Source organism: Carcharodon carcharias, chromosome 3 (assembly GCF_017639515.1).
Source record: "Carcharodon carcharias isolate sCarCar2 chromosome 3, sCarCar2.pri, whole genome shotgun sequence".
In the NCBI taxonomy this organism is placed as follows: Eukaryota; Metazoa; Chordata; class Chondrichthyes; order Lamniformes; family Lamnidae; genus Carcharodon; species Carcharodon carcharias.
This window is the reverse complement of record NC_054469.1, coordinates 37018932-37034428: the sequence shown is the minus strand read 5'-3', so window position 1 is coordinate 37034428 and position 15497 is coordinate 37018932. Positions and strand designations below refer to the sequence as shown.

At 43.2% G+C, this 15497-nt stretch overlaps 1 protein-coding gene across 1 annotated transcript in view; it reads left to right on the top strand.

The window, feature by feature from the left end:
* The window catches only part of vipr2 (vasoactive intestinal peptide receptor 2), a 158138-nt gene that overhangs the window by 49233 nt on the left and 93408 nt on the right, over positions 1 to 15497 (top strand). Inside the window, exon 4 of the mRNA XM_041183927.1 lies at positions 11481 to 11578. Coding sequence (XP_041039861.1) covers positions 11481 to 11578 — 98 coding nt within the window. The remainder of the gene's footprint in view (positions 1 to 11480; positions 11579 to 15497) is intronic.

Genomic DNA, 15497 nt, shown 5'->3' with positions numbered 1-15497 from the left:
GATCAAGAGTTCCTAGAGTGTGTTCAGGAAAATGTTTTACAACAGTATGCTTCCAATCCAATGGGGAAGGAGGCACTGCTGGACCTGGTTCTTGGAAATGAGGTGGGCCAAGTAGATCAAGTGTCAGTAGTAGCAGATTTAGGGAACAGTGATCATTATACTGTATGTTTTAGACTGGCTATGGAAAAGGACAAAAAAACAGTCCCGAGTAAGAAATATTAACTGGGGGAAAGGCAACTTTAATGGGGTGAGAACGGATCTGGGCTGAATAAATTGGAGTCAAAGGTTGGCAGGAAAATGGTACCTTCAAAGAAGAGATGATGCAGGCACAATCAAGGCATCTTTGTTTGAAAGGGAAAGGTAGGGCAAATAAATCCAGAGCTCCCTGGATGACAAAAGAGATAGAAATTAAGATAAAAACAAAAAGTGTGCTTATGACAGATGTCAGGTAGCATATAAAGTTGAAAACCAAGCTGGATACAGAAGGTTCAGAAGAGAGGTGAAGTAGCATATATGTGAAGCAAAGAAGGAGTATGAAAAGAGACTGACAACTAGCATAAAAGGTAATCCGAAAGTCTTCTATAGGTACATAAATAGTAAAAAGGGTGGTAAAAGGAGGAGTAGCGCTGAACCAAAAAGGGGATTTACACATGGAGACAGAAGGCATAGCTAAGGTATTAAAAAAATGCACTGCATCTGTCTTTACCAAGGAAGAAGATGCTACCCAGGCCATGGTGAAAATGGTAATTCAGACACTAGATGGGTTTAAAATTGAAAAGGAGGAGGCTTTGGATAGGTTATCTGCACTTAAAGTTGACAAGGCACTGGGACCGGATGAGATGCATCCAAGGATACTGAGGGAAGTAAGAGTGGAAGTTGCAGAGGCACTGGTCATAATTTTTCAGTCTTCATTAGATTTGTTCAAAAAAGGTTGTAAAGATAAGCCCAGCAACTACAGAATAGTCAGTTTAACTTTAGTAGTGGGGCAACTTCTAAAAACAATAACTTGGGACAAAATTAATAGCCACTTAAACAAACATGAGTCAGTTAAGGAAAGCCAGCATGGATTTCTTAAGGGAAAATCATGTTTGACTAAATTGCTGGAGTTTTGAGGAGGTAGCAGAGAGGATTGATGAGGGAAATGCTGTTGATGTACATGGACTTCCATAAGGTGTTTGATACAGTGCAAAACAACAGACTTGTGAGCAAAGTTATAGCTCATGGAATAAAAGAGACAGTGGCAACATGCTTGCAAAATTGACTGAGTGACAGGAAATGCAAAGTAGTGGTTAATGGATGTTTTTCCTGTTGGAAGAAGATTTGTAGTGGAGTTCCCCAGGGGTCAGTTTTGGGACCCCTGTTTTTCCTGAAATATATTAATGACCTAGAGCTTAGTGTACAGGGTACAGTTTGAAAGTTTGCAGATGATACAAAACTTGGAAGCATTGTGAACTCTGAGGAGGACACTGTAGAACTTCAGTGGGACATGGACAAGTTGGTGGAACGGGCAGGCAGGAGGTAGCTGAAGTTCAATGGAGGTGATTCATTTTGGTAGGTAGAATATGGAGAGACAATATAAAATAAAGGGTACAACTCAAAAGGGGGCGGAGGAGCAGAGCTAGGGACCTGGGTGCTTATGAGCATAAATAATTGAAGGTGGCAGGACAGGTTGACTGAGCAGTTAATAAAGCATGCAGTATCCTGAGCATAGAATACCAAGGAGGTGATGTTGAATTTATATAAGTCACTGGTTCAGCCTTAGCTGGAGTATTGTGTCCAGTTCTGGGTATGCACTTTAGGAAGGATGTGAAGGTATTAGAGAGGGTGCAGAAAAGATTCACAAGAATGGTTTCAGGGATATAGAACTTCAATTATGAAGATAGATTGAAGAAGTTAGGACTATTTTCCTTGGAGAAAAGAAGTTTGAGAAGAGATATGGTAAAGATATTCAAAATCATGAGTGGTCTGGGCAGAGGAGATAGAATGAAACTGTTCTCACTTGTGAAAGGATCAAGAATGAGAGAGCACAGATTTAAAGCAATTAGTTAATGAAGCAGAAGTAATATGAGGAGAATCTTTTTTATGCAGCAAGTGGCTAGGGTTTGGGCTGCACCACCTGGTGTGTGGTGGAGGCAGGTTCAATTGAAGCATTCAAAAGGGAATTAGACTGTCATCTGAAAAGGAAGACTGTGCAGCATTACAGGGATAAGGCAGGGTAATGGCATTAGGTGAATTGCTGATCCGAAGAGCTGGTGCAGACATGATGGGCCAAATGGCCTCCTTCTGCACTGTAACAATTTTGTGATTCTGTGACTCAGGGGAGGTGGTGGCATAGTGGTGTTGTCACTGAGTTAGTAATCCCAAGATCTAGGGTAATTCTCTGGGGACCTGGGCTCAAATCCTAATCCCAGATAGTGGAATTTGAATTCAATTAAAAAAAATCTGGAATTAAAAGTCTAATGATGACCATGAAACCATTGTCAATTGTCATAAAAATGTCCTTTAGGGAAGGAAATCTACCATCCTTACCTGGTCTGACCTATACATGATTCCAGACCCACAGCAATGTGGTTGACTCTTAATTGTCCTCTGAACAAGGTCAGTTAGGGATGGGCAATAAATGCTAGCCCAGCCAGCAATGTCCACATCCTATGAATGAATTTTTTAAATAGTCACTGAATAACTAAATTAAACAAATTTTATTTATCACAAACAGCAATGTGATGTTTTTCCTTAATTTATGCATTTGTTCATGCAATGTTGGTGTTTCTGGAAAGGCCAACATTTATTGCCCATCCATAATTCCCCTCAGGAAGATGTTGGTGAGCTGCCTGAATGGCTTGTAAGGCTATTACAGAGGACAAAAGCAGAATTACCTGGAAAAACTCAGCAGGTCTGGCAGCATCGGCGGAGAAGAAAAGAGTTGACGTTTCGAGTCCTCATGACCCTTCAACAGTTCTGTGTTTACAGCTATCTGAGAGAGCAGACTGGGCCTGGGCTGGAAAAACTAGGTAGACTAACTGAGATGCGTGATCTGTAATTCACCCAGGCCTACCTGTTTCCTGATGAATACATGCCTGTTCAGACTGCTCCCCCATTCGTTCTAATAAGCGAATGTGTTTAAAGCTATTGCGAGAAAAGCCCTTCAGGGTTTTAGATACAGTTACAGCATGATTGGACTCAAATCAAATTTTCGGGGATAAAAACAGAAAGTGCTGGAAAAACTCAGCAGGTCTGGCAGCATCCGTGGAGAGAGAAACAGAGTTAACGTTTCCAGTCCAATGTGATTCTTCTTCGGAATGGAAGGGAGGTAGAAATGTGATGGGTTTTATGCGGTTTAAAGGGGGAAGGGGTAGTAGAACAAAAGGGAAGGCCTGGGACAGGTAGAGGGTGGGAGAGCTTAAGTAACAAAGATGTCATGGAACAAAAGGAAAAAGGGAATCACAATTGTTTTTGTAAACAAACAAAGCATTGGTCCAGAGTGAGTATTAATGATAGAATAATGAACAGATCTAACTGAAAGCAAAAGACATGAAAACAAGAAACAGACTGACATTTTTTTTTGTGGGGGGGGTGGGGGGGGTGGGGTGAGTGGAGGAGGAAGGAAATCAAAATGGAGGGCAGAGTTCATGGTCTGAAGCTGTTGAACTCCATGTTGAGCCCAGAAGTTGTAAAGTACCTAATCAGAAGATGAGGCACTCTTCCTAGAGCTTGCATTGAGCTTCACTAGAACATTACAGCTGGCCAAGGACAGAAGTGTGGGATTCAGAGCAGGATGCGAAATTAAAATGGCAAGCAGCCTTGTTTGTTGTCTCATCTGAAAGTGCACAGCTCCATCAGGGCTGTACGAGAGAGTCAGTCCAGATTTACATGCTTGTGTCTCTGAGGTGGGACTTAGGAACATAAACATAAGAGCAGGAGTAGGCCATTCAGCCCATCATGCCTGTTCCACCATTTAATCCGATCATGGCTGATCATCCACTTCAAAACCTTTTTCCCACCATACTTTCCCCATATCCCTTTATGTCATTGGTATTTAGAAATCAGACAATCTCTACTTTAAACATACTCACGACTGAATTTCCACAACCCTCTGGGGTAGAGAATTCCAAAGATTCACAGCCCTCTGAGCAAAACAATTCTCCTCATCTAGGACCCCTTCTTTTGAAATTGTATCCCCTTGTTCTAGACTCCCCTACCAGGGAAAACATCTTACCTGCTTCTACCCTGTCTATCAATTTCAGTGTTTTGTAGATTTCAATGAGATCACCTCTCATTCTTCGACACTTCTAGAGAATACAGGCCCAGTTTCCCCAAAGTTTCTTCCTAGGACAGTGCTCCCATCCCGGGAACAAGTCTGGTGAACCTTCATTGCACCCCCTCTATGGCAATAATATCTTTCCTCAGGGAACCAAAACTGCACATACTACTCCAGGTATGGTCTAACCAGAGTTCTATACAATCAGAGCTAGGCTTTGCAACTCCTGTACTCAAATCCTCTTGTGATAACATACCATTAGCCTTCTTAATAGTTTGCTGCACCTGCAGGTTAGCTTTCAGTGACTTATTGTCCCTTTGTACATCTACACTTTCTAATATCTTACTGTTTAAGAAATACTCTGCTCATCTGTTCCTCCTACCAAAGTGGATGACCTCACATTTTTCCACATTATATTCCATCCGCCGTTTCTTGCCCACTCACTAAGTCTGTCCAAGTCTGTCAAGCTGCTTTGCATCTTCCTCACTACACACATTCCCACCCAGCTTTGTGTCAAATGCAAACTTGGAAATGTTACATTTGGTCCCCAAATCCAAATCATTGATATATATTGCGAACAGCTGGGGCCTGAGTACTGAGCTTTGCAGTAGTCCACTTGGGGGAGGTGGTAGCATAGTGGTATTGTCACTAGACTAGTATTCTAGCAACTCAGGGTAATGTTCAGGGGATCTGGGTTCAAATCCCACCACAGCAGATAGTGAAATTTGAATTCAACAAAAACCTGGAATTAAAAGTCTAATGATGACCATACAACCATTGTCAATTGTTGTAAAAACCCATCTGGTTCACTAATGTCCTTTAGGGAAGGAAACCTTCTGTCCTCACCTGGTCTGGCCTACATGTGACTCCAGACCCACAGCAATGTGGTTAACTCTATAGGTAAGTAAAAAGGAAATGTTTGGTTAAGACAAATGTGGCTCCATTACAGCCAGGGTCAGAAGAATTTATAGTACAGAATAGAGAAATGACAGAAAAGCTAAATAATTAATTTTTATCTATTTTCACTGAGGAAGATACAAGGAATCTCCCAGAATTAGAGATCCAAGGGACATGGGAAAATGTGGAATTGAAGGAAAGTGGTATTAGTAAGAAGGTTGTATTGGAGAAATTAATGGGACTGAAGGTTGATATGTCACCGGGACCTAATATTCTACATCCCAGAGTGTTGAAAGAGGTAGCTATGGAGATATTGGATGCATTGGTGATCATCATCCAAAATTCTATAGTTTCTAGAATGGTTCCTGCAGTCTGAGAGGAAGCAATATTTAAGAAGGGAAGGAAAGAGAAAACAGGGAACTACAGACCTGTTAGCCTTACATCAGTAGTAGGAAAAATGTTAGAATCCATTCTAAAGGATGTGATAAATGTTATATGGACCATTTATGGTTTTCTTTTTCTGGGCTTTCTGTGATTTAACCCCTTAAGTAAATTGTCGTTACCAGGAGGAGCTGCACAGGGAAGGTGGAATATCAAGGATTACACTATTTAGTAGGGTTTAACTACTGTTTTAGTGATACTGCATGGAATTGAGATACATTGGTAGCAATGGACAGTGCTGGGCTGTGATAGAAATGGAGGCAGTGCTGGGTTTTGGGAGCTCATTAAAAGATTGAAGATGTAGCTGGTTACAGAGCAGTGGGAAGTGCCTTTAAAGACGGGCCAGAAGTGAGTGGAACACTTTTGCATGGTGAAGAATCTTCCTGGCCCACAAAAATCATTACAACATTGAAGACTTATAAGGTTCAGTAGTGAAGAAAGCTGCAGTGATCCATTCCTATTTTGTTGGTCCCTGAAAGCTCATTTGGGTCTTACATCTGTCATTGGTGCTAACCGACATGCTTAAATAGGCTCGCCCTTCTTTCCAGTGGGATTGCTGTTCACCTGCATTCCAGCCCACACCAAAATCACAGACTGGTTTCCAGCCCGGTTAAAAGTGTTGGGAATGAGGTGGTGTGTGGTGACATTTTAAGCCAATAATAAAGACAGAAATCACCCATTTCAACATTGGACTTCTCATGGGAAAGATTCAGAGTGGAATTCCACTGCATTCCCATTATGACTTCATACATAGGGTGTTTTTGTGTTGTGTTAAAGATGTTAGTCAGCTTTTGTTTGGTTGCTCTGTAGGCATTTTTATTGTATGGGATTATAGGATTGACACCTGTGGTTTATGGATCATATTCTCTCCATTTTTAATTAACATCAATTGGGTTTGGTGACTAAATAAGTCAGATCCAATTTTTATTATTTAATATTATAGTTTTAATGGGTGATTACCTAATGTTTTGATGATTATGCTGCACTTCCATGAGAACCACTAACCAATGGGCTTGGAACCCTTCAATGGTGTTAGATGTTTGTGGCCAGGTTCAAATGGTTTTCGTTGTACATAGAACTTGTAAATAAGTGGGCAAGATAAGAGGTTATATGTAAATTAATGGGTTACTTGTTTACATTTGTGTCAGAATTATAACAGCCTTTTCAAACTATTCTGGTGGAACTCCAGTTTCCATTGTGAAGAGTGAGAGTCAAGAGCCCTTGCAGAGATAGACTTATTCTTGATCTGATCAGTGCTGTACCTGAATATCACAGAATCACAGAATCTCACAGTGCAGAAGAGGCCCTTCGGCCCATCGAGTCTGCACCGACATGTGAGAAACACCTGACCTACCTACCTAATCCCATTAACCAGCACTTGGCCCATAGCCTTGAATGTTATGACGTGCCAAGTGCTCATCCAGATACTTTTTAAAGGATGTGAGGCGACCCGCCTTCACCACCCTCCCAGGCAGCACATTCCAGACCGTCACCACCCTCTGGGTAAAAAAGTTTTTCGTCACATCCCCCCTAAACCTCCTGCCCCTCACCTTGAACTTATGTCCCCTTGTGACTGACCCTACAACTAAGGGGAACAGCTGCTCCCTATCCAATATGGATTACTTCTATTTATTCGGTCATGGAATGTGTCAGCGGGGTGATGAGCCACCTTCTTGAACCAATGCTAGTTCACCTACAGAGCTGTTAGGGAAGGAGTCCCAGGATTTTGACCCAGCAACAGTGAAATAACAGCTCTTCCTGTGCTTAGGTTAACGCCAGTCAGTACATCTAACTTTATTCTTTAACTTTTCCTTAGCAGTTTGGCACAACTGAGTGGCTTGCTAGGCCATTTCAAAGGTCAGTGAAGAGTCAACCACATTTCAGTGGGTCTGCAGTGGTTTGTAAGGCAGACCAGGTAAGGATGGCAGATTCCCTTCCCTAAAGAGCATTAGCGAACCAAATGGGCTTTGATGACAACCTAGTAGTTTTATGGTCACTATTATTGAGACCAGCTTTTAATTCCAGAGTTATTTAGTTAATTAAATTTAAATTCCTCCAGCTGCATGATAGGATTTGGCTTTGGAGCATTAGTCCAGGCCTCATACGGACTCAAAACGTTAACTGTGTTCCTCTCCGCAGATGCTGTCAGACCTGCTGAGTTTTTCCAGGTATTTTTATTTTTGCTCTGGATGACTAGTTCATAACAATACTACTATACCACTCTTTCCTTGAAGCTAATATGGGAAATAGTCTCACTCCTGGGGAGGTGGTAGCATAGTATATTGTCACTGGACTGGTAATCCAGGGACCCAGGGTAATGCTCTTGGGACTGGGTTTTGAAACCCACCATGGCAAATGGTGGAATTTGAATTCAATCAAAAGCTGGAATTAAAGGTCTGCAGTAATGTGGTTGACTCTAAACTGCCCTCTGAAATGTCCTAGCAAGTCACTCAGTTGTATAAAACTGCTACAAAGTCAATAAAAAGGAATGAAACCAGATGGACCACCCAGCATCGACATAGGCACCAGAAATGACAATGGCAAACCCAGCCATGTTGACCCTGCAAAGTGCTCCTTACTAACAACTGGGGGCTTGTGCCAAAATCGGGAGAGCCATCTTACAGACTAGTCAAACAATGGCCTGACACAGTCTTCCTCACAGATCATGTCGCAGACACCATCATTACCAACCCTGGGATGTCCTGTCCCACCGGCAGGACAGACGCAGCAGAGGTGGCGGCACAGCAGTATACAGTCGGGAGGAAATTGCCCTGGGAGTCCCCAACATAGCCTCCAGACCCAATGAAGTCTCATGTCATCAGGTCAATGACACCTCCTGTTGATTACCCACTACCACCTCCCCTAGCTGATGAATCAGTGCTCCTCCATGTTGAACACCACTTGGAGGAAGCACTGAGGAAGGCAAAGGCGCAGAATGTACTTTGGGTGGGGTCTTCAATGTCCGATGGCTCAGTAGTACCACCACAGACCGAGCTGGCCGAGTCCTAAAGAACATAGCTGCTAGACTTGGCCTGTGGCAGGTGATGAGGGAACCAACAAGATGGAAAAACATACTTGACCTCATCCTCACCAAGCTGCCTGCCGTAGGTGCATCTGTCCATGACAGTATTGGTAGGAGCAGCCACCACACAGTTCTTTCGGAGACAAAGTCCTGTCTTCACATTAAGGATACCCTCCATCGTGTTTTGTGGCACTACCGTCTTGCTAAATAGGATGATTTCGAACAGATTTAGCATCTCAAGATTGGGCAACCATGAGGTGCTGTGGGCGTTCAACAGGAGCAGAATTGTACTCGAACACAATCTGTAACCTCATGGCCCAGCATATCCCCCGCTCTACCATTACCATCAAGCCAGGGAATCAACCCTGGTTCAATGAAGGGTGCAGGAGTGCATGCCAGGAGCAGCACCAGTTATATCTAAAAATGAGGTGTCAACCTGGTGAAGCTACAACACAGGACTACTTGCATGCCAAACAGCATAAGCAACAAGTGATAGACAGGGCCATGCTATCCCACAACCAACGGATCAGATCTAAGCTCTGCAGTCCTGCCACACCCAGTCGTGAATGCTAGTGGACAATTAAACAACTCACTGGGGGAGGAGGCTCAACAAATATCCCCATCCTCAGTGATGGAGAAGCCCAGAACAACAGCACAAAAGATAAGGCTGAAGCATTTGCAACAATCTTCAGCCAGAAGTGCAGTGTGGATGAACCATCTCGGCCTCCTCCAGAGGTTCCCAGCATCACAGAAGCATCATAGCCTTCAGCCAATTCAATTCACGCCACACGATATCAAGAAGTGGCTAAAAGGCACCAGATAGTGCAAAGGCTATGGGTCCTGACAATATTCCAGCAATAGTACTGAAGACTTGTGCTCCAGAACTTGTCGCGCCCCCAGCCAAGCTGTCCCAGTACAGCTACAACACTGGCATCTACCTGGCAATTGCCCAGGTATGCCCTTTACACAAAAAGCAAGACAAATCCAACCCGGCCAATTACCGCCCCATCAGTCTACTCTTGATCATCAATAACACAATGGAAGAGGTCATCAATAGTACTATCAAGCTGCACTTGTTTAGCAATAACCTGCTCAGTGATGCCCAGTTTGGGTTCCACCAGGGCCACTCAGCTCCTGACCTCGTTACAGCCTTGGTTGAAACATGGACAAAAGAGGTGAGGTGAGAGTGACTGCATTGATATCAAGGCAGCATTTGACCGAGTGTGGCATCCAGGAGCCCTAGCAAAACTGGATTTAATGGGAATCAGGGGGAAATCTCTCTGCTGGTTGCAGTCCATGCCTAGCACAAAGGAAGATAGTTGTGGTTGTTGAGGGTCAATCAGCTCAGCTCCAGGACATCATTCTCGGAGTTCCTCAGGGTAGTGTCCTCGGCCCAACCATCTTCAGCTGCTTCATCAATGACCTTCCTTTCATCATAAGCTCATGAGGATGTTCGCTGATGTTTGCACAACGTTCAGCACCATTCGAGACTCCTCAGATACTGAAGTAGTCCATGTCCAAATGCAGCAACAGCTGGACAATATCCAGGCTTGGCTGACAAGTGGCAAGTAACATTCGCACCACACAGGTGCCAGGCAATGACCACCTCCAACAAGAGAGAATCTAACCATCGCCCCTTGACAGTCAATGGTGTTACCATTGCTGAATCCTCCACTATCAACATCCTGGGGGTTACCATTGACCAGAAAATGAACTAGACTAGCCATAAAAATACAGTGGCTACAAGAGCAGGTCAGAAGCTAGGAATAGTGTAATGAATAACTCACGTCCTGACTCCCCAAAGCCTGTCCACCATCTACAAGTCACAAGTCAGGAATTTGATGGAATACTTCCCACTTGCCTGGGTGAGTACAGCTTCACCAATACTCAAGAAGCTTGACACCATCCAGAACAAAGTAGCCCACTTGACTGGCACGTCTTACAGATATATTCACTCCCTCCACCACCGACGCACAGTGGCAGCAGTGTGTACCATCTACAAGAGGCACTGCAGAAACTCACCAAGACTCCTTAGACAGCACTTTCCAAACCCACGACCTTCCCATCTAGAAGGACAAGGGCAGCAGATACATGGGAACACCACCACCTGGAATTTCCCTCCAAGCCATTCACCATCCTGACTTGGAAATATATCGCTGTTCCTTCACTGTCGATGGGTCGAATTTCTGGAACTCCCTCCCTAAGAGCACTGTGGGTGTATCTACACCACATGGACTGCAGCAGTTCAAGAAGGCAGCGCACTAGCACCATCTCAAGGGCAATTAGAGACAGGCAATAAATGTTAGCCGTTCCGTAAATGAATTAAAAAAACTCGACGGATTAACGAGCACAATTTTTATAAAAGTTGCTTTTCAAGCATGGATGAAGTAGTGGGATTCCAATAATATAAAAGCAAAATACTGCAGATGCTGGAAATCTGAAATAAAACCAGAAAGTGCTGGAAATACTCAGCAAGTCAGACCGCATCTGGAGAAACAGGTTTAACACTGAGTTAGGATGGTGAATGACTCTTCTTCAGAACCTGAATTACAAGTCCATCAATTGAAGTAATAATGGCGGAAATAATTTGAGATAATAAATTAAGAGTAGCACATGAGGAGACATATTGGTTTAAGTTCAATGTTTCCAGTAGTGCATTAGTACTAATGAACTAATTAAACCCAGCAATAGCATTGCAATTTCATCGAATTGATGATGCATCAACTGGAACTGATCATTTCCCATATAATCTCAGGGTAAGGCTAGAGTGCCTGCTGTCAGATTTTATTCAATTACTGTTACTAACTGACGTATAATTGATCATGGTTTAGTTGGCTTACTGTTGTCTTTTATTTCTCCAAGGCTAACTTTTACGTGCTACTGAGGGCTATTTATACGCTGGGACACAGTGCCTCCTTGGCTGCTCTCACGACTGGATCGGCGATTCTTTGTTTCTTTAGGTGAGAAACACTTATTTGTAACATTTAGATTCACAGTAATTAACTTTTTTGGTTCTTGGGCAGAGATGGGTGGGGGTTGGGGTCGGGGATGCATAGTGTAGTCTCAATGTTTAACGTAGTCTTGCATGAGCTTGATGAGTGAAATGGCCTTATCTGCTTTTTGATGTTTGTAGTATAAGGGTTTCTAGCATAGCAAGGGTTAATGTGGGACTAGGAAAACAGTACTCCTCACAGTTTGATGTAGAGAGTCACATGATAGTAAACTGAGTGCAGCAATAGTCTTGCAAAAGCCAGCATGGAGACTGCACCCATACAGGGCTTGGAGATGTAAAAAGTTATGAGTTTTTGATAAACACTTAGGGCAGAACATTTCCCTCGTCAGGAGAGCGCGCGCCCGACCCGAACGAGAGTAAAATAGTGCACGATGATGTCGGGCAAGCGTTCCGATGTCATTGCGCACTCTTGGGATACTTCGCTTGGCAGGCATGCACAAGCAGTGGCAGCACGCCCGCCGACAATGAAGAGGCCTATTAAGGCCCTTAATCAATTAATTAAATCAAATATTTTGCTGCTTGTCCAACTGTTCGGTTGGCAGGCGGGGGAATAGACCAAGCGGCCTTTGCATTTTGTGCAAAACCTCATCCACAGCCGGGATGAGGTTTCGACCAGTGATTTAAAAAGAAAACTTTTAAAACTCATTTTTAACATGTCCCTGCTCATGTGACAGAGTCACATCAGGGGACATGTTTTCCTTATTTTTCTACTCTTCGTTTGTAATGTTAAAAATCTTCAGCTCGCTGAGGCAGCTCTGTGCCTTCAGGGAGTTTTCACTGAGTTCCGCCCCTGCGCTTGCGCAAACTTCAGTGTTTGCGCTCCTCCCGCTCCCACCTTGGCAGCGCTGAGGCTCTGAGCATGCCTTTCATGCTGGCTGGCCGTTAATTGGCCGGCCAGTGTGAAATTGCGGTCAGGGCCCGATCGCGAGTGGCTGTCAGTTTCGTGGCCGCTCCCGGGCCTGCCCACCACACTGGCCCAATGAGGTAAAAATCCTGCCCTAAATGTTTAAGCATTCAACCCTCCAGACCTCTCAGTGAGACATCAAACGTGGTGGTAATGAAAGGTGGACCCTGAAATCCTGAAAGCGCAGTTGGAGATCACCTAAAAAAAACATTCCATTGCCTGATCTAATCGATCACAAAGGCAGAGTCAAGGGACCTAGTCAGATCACAAAAGGCTGAGCAAAATTCAGAAAATAATTAAGGGCTGAAAGGCAGCAGAAGAATCCACTGTGCAGATGGAAAGAAGATCCTAAGTGAACGCAGAGTCACAGGACCTAGGCAGATCACAAAAAGGGTGAGCAAAGTTCACTAAAAGGCTGTAGGTATCTTTTAAAAGTCATCAGGGCACAAACCAGACAGAGCTTACAGATTGTTTAACAAGTGCAGCTGAAGGAACGCTGAGTCCAAAGTCAATGCCCTACCACGTGATGGCTGAGCGTGAATGAATGAATGAAAGCAATTCTTAAAACAGAAGCCAGAGCCAAAAAACTTAAGTTCTTGGCCAGAATGGATTTGCAGAAAAGCTTTTGTGCCAGCAGCAGTCAGAATTTCCATGTTGAAATACACCTTGAACAGCCCAAGGCCCGAGTCAGCTCCTGACCACGTGGTGGCTGAGTTTGCTCCAATCGAAAGAAAATAATTTAAAAACAATCATCAGTTAAAAACCGCCCCAAAAGCCCGGAATCAACAGTTTCATGACCCAAAAACCTCTTAGCGATTGTGGGGAAGACTCAGAAAGGTCAATCCAGCAAGTCGCTGTTGAAAATTTAAAACACAGAAATTGCAAGCCCCATTAATGTGGGAGCCTGCCAAAACTGGCAAGTGAGGGAGACCTCACTGAGAAGAAGCATTAACAGAATGATTACAGTTGTGTCATCTTGGAAGAGAGAAAAAATTTAAAGCTGTATCACAAATCAGCCATGGATAGCAAAGTAACATTACCAGACCAATTTAAGCTAAGGCAAGAGCCAAACCACACCCAAAATTTGACATCCTGGAGAAGAAAATTTTTAGAATACAGGAGTACATCAGGATTAAGCAAGAAATCAGAAGAAGTCCAAGTTAATACATTTTTATACTTGTTTGTTGTATTTGCAGATGAAGTAATCCTAAGCCAAGGGATAGGTGAATCCTCAACCATTTTTGGTGAAATATTAAAAGCCTTGGACAAATATTTTAAACTCCAAGTTGAGGAGAGCGCAGACCTTAAAATAAGATCTAAAACATCCCCAACAAAGCACTAAAGCGGCAAGGAAACCCCAGGGCAAGGGAGACAGGGGACCCCAAAGCGAGGGAAACAGGAGACCCCAGGCCAAGGGAGACAAACCTAAACAAACCACAAGATGATCGTAGACCATGTCCAGATCAATGAAGTGCAAGAATCAAAGAGTTTAGTACAGAGGAAAAAAAGAAGCTGAGAAGCAGCCAAAATGTTTAAAAATAGAGCTTTTTGAAAATGCCAACATCAAACTGCAACAGTAGGTGGCAGTGCAGAGCAAGCAGCTGGCTGTAAATGAAGGAAAGCTACCCGATCTAACCCAAAAGAAACAAAACCTACAAAAAGAAAGTGAAGCTATTCCACAGGAAAATGTTCGTATCGAAGCTGAACTGGAAGATTTGAAACACAAGATTCAAGCTGAGTATATACCTTTAAAAATGAACCAAACTTTTCAAGATCTGAACAAGCAAATTTCTGAGGCATCACGTAGGTATAAAGAGGCTTTGAAAGAAACAGAAAGGTTGAATGCATGGCCGTGAGTGTAAGCATTTGTTGCACTTTGTAGAGAAAATTAACAAAATAAATGAATGTGAAGAGTAAAGCAAACTTTCCCTAACAAGAAAATTCCCAGGTGAGCATACTCCACACTGCCTGATAGGGTGGTAGAGGTGAAATCCTCATAACATTTAAAAAGTACTTGGATATGCACTTGACGTGCCATATTTTACAAGGCTATGGGCCAAAAGCAGGAAGATGGGATTAGATTGATGGCTACTTGTTGGCTGGCTTGGATACAAAGGGCTGAATGGCCTTCCACGGTATAAATTTCTATGATTCTATGATACTCTAAGCCAGCTGTGGTGCAAGAGAAGTCAGGGACTGTGGAAGATGAACAACTGCTATGAACTATTCAAGGGGCGCCTTAAAAACTTTCCTTAAAATGTTCATTATTACGCAGCTACTGATGGGTCAGGATAAAACCAAACAGCACTAAAAGAAAATTCACAATATCCCAGTCAATTGGTTGTATTTGGTGAAGGAGCAAGAGCTGGAAAGTTTGTGTAGAGGCAGCAACAATAGTCAGTAATGAATTAATGTCATGTAAGGGGTTATCCGTGATTCTGTATCCCAGTGAAGAACCAGAATGTGGCTCAAAGACCAACACCACCTACAGGTGTGGCTCCCCAGTGAGAACATTGGGTTGTGGATCAACGCCACAGATCACAATGGTAAAGAGGGAGGAGAAAGGCCATTAAGTCCTTATCAGAAAGAGCCTAAACATCTCCCCAATGCAACAACTAATTGTTTCTTAAATAATCCCAGATTGTTCACCTCCAACGCTGTACCAAGGTGTAAGAACTTCCTGATATTAGCCCTAACTTTGCCTTTGAACTTGTGTTCATTTGCAACACTTATGGTAATTTTCTGTACTGTTTATCATCATATACAACTAGTTTTCCAAATTTATTTTTCCACATAATTTATTATCTTAACCACCATTTTCCCACACTTCAGATCTTTGAGATAGCATGTTAAGAGACTCATGGCAAAGATAATGTATGATTAATCAAGAAGGCAAATGGCTAAAGATATGGTTGGAGAGTGAAAAAGAAAGGGCACAGGGTTATTCAGATGGAAAATATAC